At 35.8% G+C, this 18,938-nt stretch overlaps 1 protein-coding gene across 2 annotated transcripts in view; it reads left to right on the top strand.

The window, feature by feature from the left end:
* DMD (dystrophin) overlaps window positions 1–18,938 on the top strand; it is a 978,378-nt gene that overhangs the window by 361,020 nt on the left and 598,420 nt on the right. The window contains exons 34-37 of one of the 2 annotated variants that reach the window (XM_063392999.1): window positions 3,272–3,442; window positions 11,770–11,949; window positions 13,912–14,040; window positions 15,572–15,742. In XM_063392999.1, the coding sequence (XP_063249069.1) occupies window positions 3,272–3,442; window positions 11,770–11,949; window positions 13,912–14,040; window positions 15,572–15,742 (651 nt within the window). The remainder of the gene's footprint in view (window positions 1–3,271; window positions 3,443–11,769; window positions 11,950–13,911; window positions 14,041–15,571; window positions 15,743–18,938) is intronic. The other variant, XM_063392994.1, reaches the window with a different exon arrangement.

Here is an 18,938-nt window from a genome sequence, read left to right as displayed (position 1 = left end):
TTTGGAAATTACTTGGATCGAGTTTCAGTATTAGGGCTACATCATAAAAGAGAAAAAGCCTCTCTTTAAAATTATTTCTGCCTCTGACTGTACACATCTTAAAGTATATAATTTCCATTTCTTGATGTTCAAAAATCTGTTGAACAAAAAGCTCTTGCCACTGAAGCTTTCCTTGAGTGGTACTTGTGTACCACTCTGCTTTGTGGCTTCTGCACTTGTATGTGGTCAGTTTTTGTCATAACCATTCCCTGATATAGATGTCAAGAATCTTGATTTGCTTTTTCACTGTATCTTGAAATATATAAGCCACTTCCCAATGGGAAACTGGTTTTTTTTTTTTTACTCAATTTTCCCTAAAAGTCAACTGAACAGAGTAGGATGGACAGGCTCCTAACCAATATTAACAGGACTCAGAAGCAGCATTGTGGCATTGTCCTAAAGAAGACTTCATTTGAGTAATTCAGTTAACACATATCCTTCATTAATCTGTTTTGTTTCTCGTGCCCTCATTAGAACCATTCAAAGACCTTCTGAAAACTGTAGAATTAGAGTGAGTTTGGTGCTGTGACTAGGTGACTGAAAATTGTGAAAGACAGATAATACCTGTCTGTTTATTTCTAAAATCTATACACTTCAAAAGCACAAAACAGGACAGGAAGCAAATTGTAGATTATAAATTATTTAAATCATAAATAATTAATAGCTAGGAAAATGAGCCCATGGTAATACTGAAGGCCAGTGTGTGGTTTAAACAGATAATGAGAATCAAGCCCTGGTGACTACAGTATGATAAAACAATAAGAATTATGTTACTTTTGAAAGAGATAATACTCATTAGGGAATCTGAATTAAAACAGTTCTCTCTTGCTAGAAATTAAAGGTGTTAAGAGACATCAATCTTTTGAATGTCAGGAAAACTGGAATTTGCCTCAGTAGGTGTGGATAGCTGTCCTTGGGGATTGGATAATATGCTTGAGCTCTCCATTATTTTAGAAAGAACTGTGGCATTTATTCCTGCATTATGTGTAACTTAACAGCAAACAGGTGCCATTATTGTAAGAAACCTCTCTCATCTAATGAGGAGATAAAAATGTGCCATTAGGGAGCCATTAGTGACTTGAAATGAGCCATATTGCAAATTGATGTGTCTCAAAAATTTGCAGTGCTGGACTTAACTCTGCTGCCCTAGATGGAGTTTCTCACTTTTACTTTTACACAGTATGGTAATTAACAGTTTAAGAGAAAGTCACAGAAGCCCAGATATATAGAAATAAAATAATTGAATAGCCATTATCAGCACTAATTGATTACATTGAGAAAAAGACATTTTAAGATAAAACTAACAATAGTTATAACTAATAGTAAGTCTCAGGAGAGAAACGTAAGGTCTGAGGGAGAACACATCTTCCAGCATAGATTCATTTGTGTATTTTGTAGGTGCTGTTTCAAGAGGCACCCTCATATATAAAGAAACTCAGGATCAGGTTTTCTGACCCAGAAGGCCTTTAGAGGGCACTGTTTCCTATTTTTCTGTAGAAAATACATCTTTACATTTGAAGTACTAACAAACTGATTAATCAGTAACCTCTGGATATAGACCGTGGGTATGGAGATATTGTTGTATTATTTATGTGATAAACACATTAGAGATGTATATAGGTACACAAATATTCTCTCTGTGTTTTGACAAGTATCAGTAACTTTATTTTATAGTATACCAGGTGTTCAAAATTCTTCAACAGGCAATCAAGCCTAGGGTAGTGCACTTTGCATTGTATTGCTGCTAAGTAATGTTATTTACAATTGCTATTACACTCTTCAGAAGAAGAGGTAGAAAACCTGGCTCCGTGTGTGAATGCAGCTCTAAAAAGCTGAGTTTTATGGTCCTTCCCAGGGATTTACCTCTTGGCCTGACTGTAAGTTCTGTGGTCTCATTTAATAAATTTGGCATGCAAGAAAGCACATAAAGCATATTCAGTGAAAAACGTTATGAGATTTCAGTAGTAAGCCTCTACAGAGTGATAATAAATTATCAGGAATACTTTATAGTTTTTTCCCTAGGCAAATCTCATCTTCTTACTGAGGGGTAGCAAAAGCCATGTACCTAACCTTGTAACATCCTATTACATTTTAAAACCTCAGATTCTCCTTGGCAGTCGATCTACGAATCAATTTGATCATTGTGCCACTACTTGTTCTTAGTGGCAAAGTACAAAATAGTTTTAGTAGATGCTTATACCAGTTTTTTACCACCGTAGAAAGTGTTTTTCTATTTAAAAATACTTAGATACAAAGCAGTGGCTTCAGTCTTAACTTGATTACTATCTGACATTTAAGATAATTAGATTTTTAAAAAATATTAGTGATCTATGGGACACTTTTAATCCTTCTCTGATTGGGGTTTTTAAACTTCATCACAACATAATTTATTAATATGTATTTTCTGCTACTAGTTGCCTAATGTCTGTTGTAGTACAGTTTCCCATCTAAGATCTCTTAATTTACTCTTCTACTTTCTCTACTAATTATGTAAAACCTTTTCTTCCTCTCCCTGAAGAGTCTCAGGAGCTTGCTAGAAAGGTTGTATTTGCCCTGTTCTTTCAAAATGCAGTGTGGGGCAGTCAAGGTGACATAAATACCCAGCCTTCCTTCCAGGTACCATGTACCAAGCTTAAAAGAACTTTACAACTAAAGCAGAGGTCATCCCTAGTACTTCACATCCAAAACATTCAGAAAATTAAAACCTTAAATGTGCTGCTCTGGATTGACATCATTCAGTGACATTTGTGTTTCAAGATATGAGGCTTTCTTTGACTGGAATTTCTTTTCTTCCACAAAACTCTAGCCACATAAAAAAAAAACCCCAAAACAGCCCTTGAGAATCCCAGTTCCTATATGGCCATTTACATTAAAATATGCTCTATGGAGGGTTTTGACATCTGTTTTGTGCCTCAAGGAAAGCCTGTTAGTTCACTTGTTCCAAATTAATTTGCTGTGCATAACTTCAAAACACAGGAGGAAGTTTTTGGAGCTCTCTTACTAGTTCAAACTCAACACATGTTTGTGCACATAATTTTCTTGTAGGTGTTTGCATTCTAGCTGCAAAATTACTGAAAGAACAAATCAAGACCTACCTATACTAAAAGTGCAACTTCACCTGTGGCATCCCAAGTCTAGTTTTTATTGAAAAGTGGCCTACAGAAAACGTTATATAAAAACTGTCAGACCTGTTTCACTGAGGGGTTGATAACCACAAGTTTTCTTTCTGCAGGTGACAGAAAAAAAGCAGGAGCTGGAGAAATGCTTGAAATTGTCCCGGAAACTACGGAAAGAGATCAATGCTCTGACAGAGTGGCTGGCAGCGACGGACGCAGAGCTGACAAAGAGATCGGCTGCGCAGGGGATGCCGAGCAATTTGGATGCTGAAATTGCCTGGGGCAAGGTAACAATCCAACACACACATGTGAATGTTACAGAAAGAGAGATTTCTTCCATGATAAAGAAAAAGAATTGAAAATTCTGGCATTTTAGCTAGCGGAACTTAGTGAATGCTTTGGCATTATCTCACCTTAGCGCTAACACTCAGGAAAGTTTAAACCGTCTTGTCTCTGCAGAGATCAATAGCACAATTCACCTTCACATTGCAATAATCTTCACTGAAATGACTATAAATCAACCAGCCAGTATCCATGTAAATAGAGATCTCTTACACCATTCTACTCGTGGTTAGAAAGGTATTAAATAGTAGATGAAAGATTAAAGATGCCAGAACACTATATATTCCACGTGTTCAGATAGCAGCCAGGATAATTTTTTTCTTAGTCTGAGATTTGTAGCTCATTCCTTTGCATTCTAGAGGCTTCCTACTTCCATGAGACTTCACCTTGAACTCATCTTTCAGGTCAAAAACTCGAAGCCTAAATCAAAACTTTGTTCAAAATCACAGTTTAGATAAACGTCTTACAGAAACTGAGGAATGCAAGAGGTCTGTACAAAACAGAGTATTTCTGTTAATGTGATTTTAAAACTTGGCGTGTTATCACTCAACACTAGCTAATCTATTTCATTTTCTATGCGTGTAATAGAAATCCAATCTAGCTGAGGACATAAACAAACCAAGTCATCGTTATTCACACATACTAAAATCTGCATTTTAGAGCACAGTATGCTCAACATTATCCAAAGCTTCAAAATTTAAAAAAACTAAGTGCAGCCAGCAGCATTTTGGACAAGTATTTCTATAGAATTCCAAAAACGATGAAAATACCCTTAAACAGTATTGGGGGTTTGTGGAAAAAAATTAAAAAAAAAAAAAAAATAAAATAAAAAAAAAAAAAGGCAACTTCTGCTTTGTTTAATGAGAGAAATCCTCTAAACGCTTTACTAGTTCAACTATGCATTATAGAAATAGTCATGAATTATACACAGGCAGACTTCCTAATTTTGTTAATTGCAGTGAAGATTCAAGGCACTTGAGTATAATTTGTTTTATGGGTTGGGGGGTTTTTTGTTTTGTTTTTAACTAACCCTTTCAAGTTTCCGAGCATGATAAAGTGTCTTTAGCCTTAAAATGAATTGATGATTTACAAACAAATAACAATACTAAAGTAACAACAATAACAATTAAAAAGAAGTTCTACACATTTTTGTTAGGTTTGGAGTTCTTCTTTTTGGGTCATCAGTCCCTAAGAATGACAGCATTTTAAAAGTGATATCCAAAAAAATCAACTCTCTCTCTTATTAACTTACAATTACTGCTTTGACTACTGCAGTTTTCAAATGAAAACCTAAATCCCTGCAACCTCCATAGTTCCCTCTTATGGTTGCCTGATGTTTTCTCATTTTCACTTGCTGCTTTTCCTGCAGTCAATTTTGTGCAGTTCTTCTCATTTCTTTGGACTGATATCTTAGAATCATAGAATCATGAAGGATGGAAAAGACCAAGGTCCTGGAATTCTGCTTTTGTCTGAACATCCCCATGGCAATCAACCACAGCACTGAGTGCCATGTCCAGTTGTTTCTTCAACACTTCCAGGGATGGTGACCCTGCCACTTCCCTGGACATCCCATTCCAGTGCTTAACTACCCAGTTTGAACACCCTCAGCTCTCTCAGTTGCCCCTGACATGACTGACCCTCCAGACTCTTCTCCAGCTCTGTTCCTCTTCCCTGGACTCACTCCAGCCCCTCAGTGCCTTCCTTGTAGTGAGGGGCCCAAAACTGGACACAGCATTTGAGGTGTGGCCTCACCAGTGCCCAGCACAGGGGGACAATCCCTGCCCTGCCCTGCTGCCACACCATTGCTGATCCAGGCCAGGAGCCATTGGCCTTCCTGGCCCCTGGGCACACCTGGCTCATGTTCAGCTGCTGCTGACCAGCACCCCCATTTTCTTTTCTCCTGTACAGTTTTCCAGTGACTCTTTAACACCAACAACAAAGAAGCAATGACAGATTTTTAAGACAAATTAGAAAATCTTCATGTTTTAATATCCCCAAACTAACCTGCTAGGTAGTTAGGCCATTCACTCAGTAAAATAAAAATGATCTTCAGTGGTGACTACACAGAACAGTTCTACTGAAACAGAGGTGTGCACTTCATGTTCCTGTCGATCCAGATGTTTGTAGCTTCTCAGGGCTTTAAAGAGAAAGATTTGTCCTTAATATCACTTTATTGTTAGATATGAACCTTAATGCTTCAGAAGCGGCATAATTAGGACCTAAAACCTGATGATTAGTGCAGCTGCACAGTGGGAAGCCTTTGTTAGGTCTTAAGCTTGCTGCAACAAATACAACATTTTTTATCTGACGACAATCAAAATAGGTAACAGGAGCTAATTAAAATAAAAACTATTAACATGAAAAAAATAGATCAGACAGGAACCACTCCACTTTCTACTCTTAAAGACTGCCGTTGAGTATTGGGAATTCTCACAGGGAATTGATACATAAAGTTTTGAAGGAAAAACTGGTAAGAAGAATATTTTGGCTTCAAATACTGTCCAAAGCCTTCACTACAATCTAAATTCATTTAGTACCTCAGCTCTTCCCCTTCAGTCAGTTCATCACTAAAATAAGAACAAACAAACAACTTTGGGTGAGAGCAGCTGCCTCTTGGCAAAATATATATGTACTGAGTGGCTTTCAAAATTCTATTTTAAGACTGCCTTTTAGGAAATATAAACAAGTGTTCACCAATATATATATTCAGACTTTTAATGTGGAACAGTCCAACAGGTAGTAAATGTGTAAATCTAAATCTTAGACTTATGAGTGTAAATATTTGCAGAAATTATGTGGATTATACCTTTTCCTAAAGAATCTGTTCCCACTAGGAGACAGTGCTGCATTTTATCCTGTACACTTTAAAATTCTTGTGGGGACTTCATAAATAAGTACGATGCTGATCCTCCTGTGTGGATTTCATCGAGGCATCACACAAAATTGTACATCAATAATTTAGTCCCCAGAACCAGAGCCTCACAGTGTCTGATTAATGTCACAGCTTTGGGCTTTGGACTTCCTGGGTAAGTAGGCTGCCAAAGACAGTAACCAACCTAATGAAATGCACTGGGAGATGAATTAAGCCCAGCAGATTCCCATTGTGACAAAAGTCTGCAGAAAAACTAAGATGGAAAATGGAGAGGGAGAGGGGAGAATTCAATAGTGCAAATGAACTGAAAATTGGATGTGTGCTGCTGTCGATATATCTAAGCAGAGAGCTAATAGTCTTTTTTCTTTACAGGACAAGGAAGCAGTTATATTTATTAGTGCACTTATTTCTAATTCATTTTCAGCACCCATGTCGTCTTAAAAGTGAATAGAACTCAGAGGGTTACAAAGATAATTATAGAGTTGACACTAAAAGAAATTATACATTTAAATGTTGTCTTCAAGGTATAAACACCTAGAAATAAAAAGGAATGTCCATCTTGAATAGGAAATGAAGCTAATGAAAGATAGCATTAATCTGGACATCAAGGGAAATGTGCTGTTTGTTCCTGTGTAGAATTTTTCAAGGAATGGAACAAAAACTTGGCTGAGTTATGTGAAGTGAGATGGGCAATATACTGAGGACTGTAAATCCTGCCTTTCTGCTCAGCAGAGACAAGTTAAATCTTTCCATTTGAATTCAGCTCTGTTATAATAGATAAGGAAAATGACATGTGGGTGGAAAGATAGTCATTAAACATTGTATATTAGAAATCCCCTTATAATTAGAAGTCTGATTTAGTGAACATATTTATCACTGAAGACATTAACAACTGCAGGGTTTATTTGTCTTTTAATCAGGAACTGGACTGATAAGAATTAGATTGCCAGGAAACCATGGTCTTAAAAAGGAAATGGCAGATGGTATTACCAGGAAAATTCTGTATCACTCCCTACTATCAGCAATATGACTCTGCCAATGCTGTAATCTGATTTTTTAACACAGTGTGTAATACCAGTGAGTAAAGTTGACTTGAAGTGCTTAGAATTACATTTAGCAACATATTTCCTGTCAGTAATATCTGTAAAAGAAGACAAACTGTAAATTGTGTCAACTGATTCATAGTCACTGGAAAAAATGCAAAAAAAAAAAAAAAAAGTGCTGTAAATAAACAAATAAATATGTATAATCAACCACAAGAAGACCATAATGTCAGCTTCTGATTAATTCTGCAATCCCACCTGTGAGAGCTGAGCCACCTAATTTATTTCAGAAAGATTCAAATTACAAAGAGTATTTTTCAAGTAATCCAGAGCACACAGGCAGTGTAAAGACACACAGAACTTTTTTTTAATCATTCATTGTTATTGTGTTTTTTAATCTACATAAGTTGGTGACCATCATGACTAAATATACTATCCCTTGCATTTACTTACAATTCTGGTTTGTTTGAAAAAAAAAAATCATTAGTTCACCTTGGTACATGGTAGTTTTGTCATTGTAAAATGATCAGAAGCCCTTTTTACCACATCTTCAGAAAAACCAAACAAACAAAATAATAAAATAATTAAAAAGAAAAAACCAACACAAAACCACCAAAAATCCCATTTCTGTGTAACTTCTGTTTTCACACATAATTAATTCCTGGTTAGTATTTGATGATGAAAGGGAGGTACAAAAACCATCACAGTAAACCAAAACCATCAAGTAAAAAACAAACAAACGAACAAAAAAAACCCCCAGAAACATCAATTTTTTTTTAAAACCAACCAACCAAATAAACAAAAAAAAACCCCAAAAATTTTAACAAAAACCCCTGTAAATATTTTTAGTAAACTGAAAGATAAAGAGTATGTCACAGCACAGTGGGATCAGAGACAGAACTGTGAACTCACTTAGAGTGTAAATATCTGCACAGGGAACTGCAATGATTTGTTCTAACACGATTCATCCTGTCGTCCTATGGATCCATATGTAAAGCAGATAAAATATTATTGTATGCAGCTACAAACCACTTATAAATTCTCAGCAAAGCTCATCACTATGACTTGACACGCTGCAGCATGATTTGCCTTCTGCACAGATTTCAACCCATCCAAAGTTGTTTTTTAAACAGAACTTTTATTTTGTACTGCAGCTCCTTTCCTGAGGTTTTGATGAATGAAACTGGTGCAAGGGTAACTCAGATTCTCCCTCTCCCATCCTTCTGATGTTTCTGGAGAGGGGATTAGAAACTAATCACCTGAGACGTGCTCTGCATGCAGAGTTGTACCAGGGTCTGTCTGATTGCTTTAATTTCCTGGCTGCCAGGAACCTAGATGCCATTTCCCTTGGAAATGCTCAAATCCTGGGAGTTCCATGGTGATGCAATCCCCCAATTTTGATTAAAGGAGGCTACCAACATTTTTCGTATGACCACAAGTGAGAAAACAATAACAGTTCCTTAAAAAGCAAAGGAAACATTTCAATCAGTGAAACACAAATTAATTTTTCTGGTCAGAGAATTTCCATTGTGGTGTTTTGTACCAAATAGTCCTAACTGATACTTCAGAAAAGTGGAAGTACAGGAGATTCTTCCAAAGAGGCACTTCAGAATTCTGCCTGAATGACTGAAATTTGAATGGGGAGAGATTCACATCATCTTCACTCTTGTGTCTGCTAGTAGAAGTGATCCTAAATGGTGGCACATGTAAAGAAGAGTTGAATATATATATATATATATATATATATATATATATATATATATATATCCTTAATATAGTCTCTAGAATTTGTACACATATTTTAATGGAGGTATCTTTCCTGGAAGTATTTATAGAGCTTTTCTCTTCAAGCAGGTAATACGCACTTGAAAAAGATTTTGTTTTATAAATAAATATACTGGTCTTAATGGGGGAAAAAAGTGAATGTAATAACTGCACTATAATGATAAATAACAGAATGAATATAAACTGTTTTGGACCTGTTCAACATTGCTGATAGGTTTTCACAGCTGTAAGTGAAGGCTGGGCATTATGATTTTAAGTTCAATCTTTTGTTTACATGTTTTTGTTTCCCCAAGAAATAATATAATAATAATAATATCAGTGTCAGTGGGTCCAGTATTTTATACATAGGGACTTGTAAAAACAGACATTTAAAGTATTGAGGAGGATGTTTTTGTCACTTCAGTGTTGTGTTGAAGGCCTCAATGGTTTTTAAGACAATGAGGGGAAGTGTGATTTACTTGGTTCATGTCCCTTACCTGCAATTACACAGGGAGTTAAAATCCGCATTGCCCAGAGGTGCATCTGGTCTTCAGTTTACATTATTGATTTACTCTGAAAAAAATAACTAATTTCTTACACATAGGGAGTTACACATCTGGGTTTTGGGCAGCAGTTTTGTTTAGTAGACATTTAATTGTTTGATGCATCTGTTTACTAGTTGGGATTAATATTTATTCATATAGCCCAAGATTGGTTGGCATTTTCATAAATGTAAAACACAAAAGAAACCACAACCCTTGGTAAATACACTTCAGAGAGTCTTTTCCAAATGAAAGTAATAGCTCAGAAAGGAAATAAAGCTCATCAAAAATTTCCATCCTCAGTTGAAGGTAAATTACATCCTTTTTGTCATTCTTTTTTCATGATGACACATTGCACCTGCTGTGAAACAGATAAAACAGTACTAGAAGAGGGCATGTTTTTCCTTTAATCTGACAAGGACCTGCTGAAATCTTAAACTCTTCTTTTCAAATTCCATAATTATATAGTATATTGTTAATAACTTGCATCAATCATGCCTTGGTTCTATTATATATCCTCTATATTTTAGAAAATTGATAGAGTGGGGAAAATTTCTCATACTTACATGAAATACAAGTGTAAGACCTCTCTGAAATGATATTTCAAAATGAGATCCCGATTCTGTTGAGCATAGGAAGTGAGTTGTTGCTTTAAGCATGACAAACCAAATAAGTTGACGGTACTATTAAGGTTCTATTTTACCAAAATTAATAATTTTATACTGTCTCTATTGAAAAATGAACATTCTACTTTCACTATCAACACATTATCAACAAAATTATACCAATCTGTGACCATGAGAGATGTGATGGTGTGGAGGTCATAAAGGTGAGGTTCTACTGCATAACAGCATTCATCCCGAGATGGAAGTATTGTGCTTGCCATTTGTTTGAAGTGGGGTTTGTTTGTTTGTTTGTTTTTGGTTTTTTTTAAATTTATTTTACTGTATTCAAGTTTCTGTTAGAAATCCATGTCTCTGAAGACCAGTGCATCTTTCTTTTCTACTAAGTTCTGTTTGTGTTCATCGTGGAACACTTAGTTTCTGCTTGCAGTTTTATTTTATAAGCAGAGATTTGTTTGCCTGGATCATTGCCATCAGGTGCCAAGGATCTCAGATAGATTTCTCTCATAAAACTGGTTATATGTGAAATTAGGTGTAAGGAGTTTGTGCCTCTCCTTGAGTGTTCAGTAAGACTGCTGTACTTTACATGGTGTCATCTCACTGTTCAGCATTTAAACACCTGCTTTTTTAAATGTTATCTAAGTATGTTGGGATTTGTTCATTTTGTTAGTCTTCTTGCATGTTGCAGTGAATATTAAAACATGAATAATGAGTAAATTGTATAACCTTACACATCAGATCTATGAGGTAAGATAACAGTGGGAAGAGATGCTGGAAATCTGATTTTATAGCACTGCATATGTGTTGTAGTTGTTCAAGCTTAGGAATGCTATGGGAAATAGCTTATTTTAGTATTTTGGTTTACAATATGAAATCCCAAGTCAGTGTAATGAAAATATGCATTTCTTCAATTAGGAATCAAGTTTAACTGAAGAGAATAACATAATTTCTTCTGAAAAAGATTGCCTTGACAAATATTAAAGTAATAAAATACTCACTAGAATATTTTTGATGGAGTTTTCTGTCTTAAGATATTATGATGATGGTGTATTATTGTCTCATTTATTATGTAAGCTGTATGTGCTTTTTGATAACTATCTAATTTTATTATATGAAAAGTAGCTTCTATATAAATATTTTTAAATGTGGATTCATTTTTAAAAATTAAGCATTGAACCTATATTTTGAACACTGAAACAAAGGATAATTCACACTTTTTTAGAACTAAGCTATAGCAAGAAGATGAAGAATAGATACAATTTTATCAGAGCTCAAGAGAAACAATTTTCTTTGTGTTTGCTTTCCCCACCCACAGGAAGCAAGACCGTGTGTTCTAGTAAAAACCTCCTGCCTGATTTAATATTTCATGTTCTTAGCATGGATAATTTTTAATTCCCCGAAATTTTATTTTTTCTTCTGCTCATGTAGGCAACACGGAAGGAAATTGAGAAACGCCAGGCCCAGCTTAAGAGCATCAGTGATTTAGGTGAGAATTTGAAGACAGTGATGAAAGGAAAGGAAAGCCTCGTGGACGATAAACTCAGCCTGCTGAACAGTAACTGGAAAGCAGTAACTTCACGTGCTGAGGAATGGTTCAATCTCTTGCTGGTAAGGAAAATGCATTTCTTCACACAGGGGGGGATGTTTGTTTCCAGTTGTACATGCCCAGCCTTATAGAAGTGCTTTTTCTGGAGCCTTGGACTGTGCTTATTGAATACACAGGTACACAGACAACCAGATTGATTGGTGTTTAGTGCATTGTGTATGTCTTGACAATCTGATTTTGATTACTGAGTAGAATCTTGATAACAGTTTGAAATCCTGTCTGTCTCAATAGTTCTTGCATTGTTTTTGGTTTGGGTTTCTTTCCTAATAAATTAAATGCAGTTTCAAGGACAGAGACTACTTCAGTAGTCAAGCAAAAAAAATAGTCAAAGAAGTTAAGAAAGTCTTAGGATTGATACCAACAACATCAGCTCCTTTTGGCTGCATAAGCATTTCTGTTTGGAATAGTGCAAATGGGAAATAAGTTTCCACCTGCAAATCAGTTTGGCCCACAGAGTAGCTCTGGTGTGTGTGAAATTGATTCATTTCAGAGGCAACTAAATCATAAACTCTTCTCAGGGTGCACACCTGATATGCTGAAGGACTATGATTTGGTCTTTCAGAACTTCATTATCCTCTTTTGGGTAGTTTTGTAGGGCATGTTTAGGTGGGGATAATTCCTCAAGGGGACTGGATTAAGCCTAGTAGGCAGTAAATCCCTAATACACATTTTGAGCAGATTCAGGAGCTTCACCCCCAGCTGCCTCAAGCTACAGATAGTCACATAACTTTATTCTGCCTTCAATTTCATTCTGTCACAAAGAGGTGACAACTTGAACCCTTAACTACAGAATAAAGGTCTGAACCACTGGGCTCTCAGAATGCTCTGGGAAATCTTGCATGCTGTTTCTGTTCCTGAGAGTGTGGGAATGCAGTTTAACCCCAGAGAAATGGGAGGGATTTTTAAGGATGTGTTGGCCTTTGTCCTGACTTTTCAGGACTTGAGGTGTTTGAGCTCCACTGGAGTCTGTATGACTTCATTAAAAATACTTTAACAATACATACACAGCATCACTACAGGTCTTCCTCAGCTGAGCACAGTATCCAGATGAAAGTATCTGGAAAACCTAAACATTTCATTCAGAATCATGCAGGTGCACAGATTTAATGTGGAACTGCTTGTAAGAAGCGTATAATGGAGTTTACAGGTTGATGTAGTTAGGTAGTTCTGTACATCCTCTCTTTCTCTGCTTTGGGTTCTATGGTTAATATTTGCTGAAACACATGATAAAAAGAGAGGTAGTTGATGGATTTTTTACCAATTTTGGAACAATATGTAATATAGTATGCAATGCAGTAATATCTTTGATTTTGGGTGTGTGATCTACATAAGTATTGTGTGGGATAGGCATAGACCACATTCTAGTGAGCTCACCAGAAAAGACAAAAGTTTTAAATGAAGCAGAGAAATGAAGATTTATCAGAATATCAACTCGAATAGCTTTTAAAAAGCAAAGTCTCAAAGCAGAGAAGTTAAATGAAATGTCCGTAAGAGGTTTAGATACAAAGCTCCCAGTCTCGACTGTGAATTTGCAAGTGCATCCTTGTGGCCATCTGAGTTTCAGTCCATTTACTGGCTTTCCAAAATGAATTCTGTGCCTTGTTCTTGGGGAATCCTCCTTTGCACCTCCAGTGGCTCTGGCTGACAGCTTCCTGTTCCTCTCAGCAGCCTCGCTGAGCTGCCGACACCTGCGTCTCGCTGTGATTTTATCATCCTGCTGCCTGTCACTTTGGGAGCTGCTCGCTGTCTCCTAGGAAGTCTTTTTAAAAAAACACCTAACATGTAAAGTCAAGCAAACAAACAGCAGATTCTCTCCTTCACAAAACAAAAAGTTACTGAGAAAAATAAAGCAGTTTTCATAATGTCATAATGTGTGCGTGTTTGCCACAGTTGGCACAACTACAGCTCGTACTTCAGTTCTGATTACATTTTTTGTATGCAGTATTTACCTTTTCCACATACAGGAATATCAAAAGCACATGGAGGCTTTTGATCAGAATATAGCTAATGTCACTACCTGGATGTATCGTGCTGAAATACTGCTGGATGAATCTGACAAACAAAAACCCCAGCAAAAAGAGGAAATTCTTAAGGTAAAAAAAAAGTGATTTTCTGGAAAGCATTAATTTTATTGTAAAAAAGACTGTGTCAAAACTAGCATATTTCAAAAGGTATTACAAATGGATTAAAATTATTTTCTCTGTGATAAAGCTACCCTCTGGCAGCTTGTAGATTACTTAATAAATTTGCTCTGTATTACCAAAGTTAAATCCCTGCAGAAATAAAACCAGATTGTTATTATAATTCTTGGGAACGTCCTGGTGAGTAGAACAGCAGCTTATTAAACATACGTCTGCTGGAAAATACTCCTTTAACAAAAAGTTTTGTTTTGTTTAAACATTTTTTTCCTGTCCCCTTCATTTTTAATTGTGTTTTCTGTTTTCCTGTGATACTTTTCCAATTTGTATGATATTTCTGTGGTATGATTGTCTTAATTCTACAAACATTGCTTACACTGAGGCTGGATCAGCAACACGGATAAGAATATTATATGGTGAATCACGGGTTAATGTACTGACCAGAAGGTTTTAGTTGGCAAATTGCATCATTTAACCAGCTGATGAAAAACTGGCTATTAATATGGATGTGTATGTTAAAATACCTCATTTAAAATACCTTCTTTAAGAACAACATCAAATTATTATCTATAGAGACTTTTATTTTTCTTCTGAAGTCAATGTAAAATTTCACTTTGTATTGAACTCCATGATCAGTACATAATATCTGAGTAAGAGTTTGCAAATCAAAATCAGAATTGCATTGCTGACACTAACATAATGATGCCATTTACTACAGCAAAATTTTACAAATTCCAGGGCAGAGCATAAATCAATGGCTCATTGATCTCAGCAGGATTATGAGACTGGCTTTTGTAGACGAATGAACAATTTTGCCACCATCAGATACTAAGTAAAATTATCAATACCTGTATATACGTTTGCATGGCACAAAGGCATTTCACGCAGACAGTAAAATTTAGTTCTTAATGCCCAACTGTATTTCGGATTCCCAAATGCCTTGCTCTCTATTTTTGGCCTCTGGGATCTACTGTTAAGATTAATATTGCAGAGGCTAAAGGAGCTTTTTTTTTTTGTGACAGATTAACAGAAAAAAATTAGGACTTTTTTTTTAAGTCTGATCATTTTTACTTGTCTGAACTATGGCCCTGAGCAGTAATGAAAGCAACAATTACACATCCAGTTCTATAACAGATGAATTAGCAGCTCTTCCTAGCTTTAGGAACATAGAATAATTTAGTGTATCCTGAAATATGCTGCAATATTATTGCAGATAAGAGTCTGCCTAGGAATAATGATCACCATTAATTTCCTCTAGGAGATATTAAAACAGACGAGTAGATACATTCCTGCTATAAATTTGAGGGATGTGAGTGGGAATGTTATCTAAGGTATTTCTAGTGGATTTACACTCTCGTGCATAATTATTTGAATTTGCTTTGTGGTTTTGCTCCCTATTCCTTTGCACACTTTCTCTCTCTCTCTCTTTCTCTCTCTTTGCATTTATTACTAACTTCAAGCCCTGTCTCTTGCTCACGGACTGTAGCGCTTAAAGGCTGAGCTGAATGACATTCACCCCAAGGTGGACTCTGTGCGTGGCCAGGCCAGAGACTTGATGACAAACCGTGGGGATCACTGCAGGAAGGTAGTAGAGCCTAAACTCTCAGAGCTCAACCAGCGATTCGCAGCTGTATCGCAGAGAATTAAGAGTGTGAAGGTAGGAGGACTTGCTTCCGTAAGGAGATGCATTAAAAAAATGGTGTTTGTGTGAGGTGCAGCTACATGGTGGGCTACAGTTCCTCGAAAAACTAAGCTTTTAAAGGAAAGCAATGCAGAACCTAAGGATTTCTCTTTTATTAACTGTGAAGATTTGGGGGGTTTGGCATTAAGGTCTTTTTTCACTGTTTCACAATTGGAAGTACTCACTGACTTTATTTGAATGTAACAATGATTCTGTCACTAACTTACAAAAAATGAACACCTGAGAATTAATCTCTAACTTTGCAAAGTATGAGTAGCCTTTTCTCATATAAGGTTTTGAGACCTAATTTTTCTTCAAGTGTATTTAGTCTTTTCCTACGTGTCTGGGATTCACCAATGCTTGAGATAGAAATAGAGAGGTAGAGATTGCTCTACCTGAATTTTACTTCAGCTACTCATCTGTACAACCACCTTGACTGTTAAACCTGAATTCAATGTGGATTAGGTTCTTTTTAGCCAATTTTTGCCTTCTGAATTGGAATGAAAAAGGACATAAGCCACCTACCTTCTCCATTGTGTTTGCTGCCTTTATTCTGAAGAGCTGCTCAGCAGATTAAATGAGGCAGCCATGCAGGTTGGTATATAGGATAATGGGAATGCACGGATCCTGGTCTAAACTACTATTGCTGGTCACTGTAAATAAACATTATTGCTGACACTGGAAATAAATGCAGAAGATCCATGGCAAAGCAGGAAATGAGCTTTGCAAAAAGCATAAGCACAGAGACATGTTTTCCATGAGTTGTTGGGGTTTGTGCAGACCTCAATATCCTGCCCAACCAGCACATCTTTGTGGATATTTGGATTTATTTAGGTTTCATTTCTGAAGCAAAATAATGTCTTCTGAATAAAGGTAACATTTTTTTTTCCTAATGTCCATCAGTAGTATTTTAACCATTCCAGCTTCTTACCTACTTCTGACACATGTACAAACTGTAGACTGAGGACATCTTTACAAGAACTGTGTTGTCTGATGGTTTTGTTTGAACACCTGCTATCTGCAGTCTGGATTTCCATCTCAGTTTTACTTTGCCCTTCCATGTTCTGTAAACTTGCAGTGCTGACACAGCCTTTCATGGGATCCTGTGAAATTATTGCTTGTCCCAGGGAAAAAAGGGACTGCCTGTAGATGGCTCATTGGGGGTTCAGTGTTTGCACTGCGTGTTGTGGGCTCACTCCAAGAAGGGACAAAAGATTCTTATCAAGACAAAGTGTCTTCAGAACACAGCCTGCAAATGTCTTCCACCTGCAGCCTTCTCTCTCAGGTTTTTCTTTCATTTCTGAAGGCAAGGTGGGCTGGAATTGGCAGAACCACACTCAGATTTAGAGAAGTAGTGCCCAGCAAGATGACAAGAATTACTACAGTACACAAATTATAATGGTAATTTAGGATTTAGGAACCTTTTCCAGGACCTTGGAAAATGCATAAGTAGAATACGATTCACAAGATACATATTATTATAAGTATTGCTTCAGATAAAGAGGTAAAAACTGGTGTCTAAATTATTGACTATTCTACTGACGTGCTATATGCATTTGGATAAAGGACCAAATTACTGAGTACTTTTTTTTTGTCTACCTGTATAATGTAGGTAATTGTACTTTCCTTATGATTTCGGCTTTGTGAGCAGGAAAATTATTGTTGTTATTATTGTGGGGTGATATGCTTCCTAAGTGTTTTAACTTTCTTTTTCCTTTTATTTAGGTAAAATTATTCACTCTGTGAAAGATTAAATTGTAAATTCAAGAGGATTGTTAGCTCTTATAACCTATTTTCAATAATTACTCATCTGTCTTTGAATAAGCAATATTTTTTCAAATACTACCAATAATCAGTACAACAGTGAAGTAAATAAGAAATGATCCATTAAGTCAGTGAATGGTAGTACATAATTGTCATGTCCAGAATTACCAAAATGTTTATAGTATACTGAAATGAGACTTAACATTTTCAAGTACTCTTTGAACATAATTCAATGACTGGAATTCATTTTGTGTTTTTCTTTCCACTTTCTTCTTTGTTATTACTTTTAGTCTTTTTCATAGACTATAAATTTTACATTTCAGTTTTATTAGTTGATGTGTCTTTTAATGAGATTTAAGTGCTTTAGAATATCCTTCAGAGCATTTGAGAAGAAATTACTGTGTAGTTTTCTATTATTTCTAACTCAGGTGAAGTGCATGATGAGTGTAATTCTGAGCCTCTTAATGAAGATTTGTAAGCACAATATTATTCTCTATAAATATTGTACATTATTATATTTCCATTAATGTTTGTAAATGTGCAAAATCTTTATTGTTAATCAACCAGACACAATTAAGACTTTTTTACCCTGAATCTTCCATGTCATCTGTGAACAGATTTCATATGACATCCAGTCTCTCAGTTTTAGCCAATTAACTTTTATTGTGGCTGTCTTCATTAGAAATTTTGCATATAAGAACTAATTGTACCAGAGGAAAGAGTAAAAGAGTTGGGATATAATGTGCTTAAGTCTTTAACAAGAAAGGCAGGTGCACATCCAAGAGTTCCTAGAACATCAAAAAGCATGAATTACCTTTAAGTCTAAATTTTGTGCAAGAACCACTGAGATTTTCTTTTTTCTTCTTCTTCTTGCATTTAAAGCTTTGAAAGAAGAAAAAATTTCTGTTGGCCGTTTGCAATGCACTTAATAAATACACTTTATATTGTACATAAAACTGTTCACAGGCACTCATGTCGAGTTGACGAAGGGCGGTGCCTTGTTGTTAATAAGCAGCACTTTTTGGAGAGTTCAAAACTGAATATTAAAATAAAGCACGATAATTATACTGTGATTCATTTTGGAGGAATTGAGTCTATTTTGTTTAGTTGATCTTTTTTTTTCTCCTGAATTTTTGTTGAGGCTTTTTGAAACAAAAGCTGAACTTTTGTTGATTTTTTTTTCCCAATATGTTACAAAATACTATTAAGGGAATATCAAAGATTTTCTGTCCTTTGTTTTGTAGCATTCACCTGACACTTCTATTATTCTGTGTGCGAACAATGATTTCAAAACTGAATCAGATTAACTTTAAAATTTTCTCAGTTATTAATAGTAGGGTTTTTCTCATCTGAATGGACTTGCTGTATGAATGATTTCTGACAAACCAGATTTAACCAAATAGTGTAA

Source organism: Prinia subflava, chromosome 3 (assembly GCF_021018805.1).
Source record: "Prinia subflava isolate CZ2003 ecotype Zambia chromosome 3, Cam_Psub_1.2, whole genome shotgun sequence".
In the NCBI taxonomy this organism is placed as follows: domain Eukaryota; kingdom Metazoa; phylum Chordata; class Aves; order Passeriformes; family Cisticolidae; genus Prinia; species Prinia subflava.
Note: the sequence above shows the minus strand (reverse complement) of the source record. Positions and strands in the feature narration are given on the sequence as shown.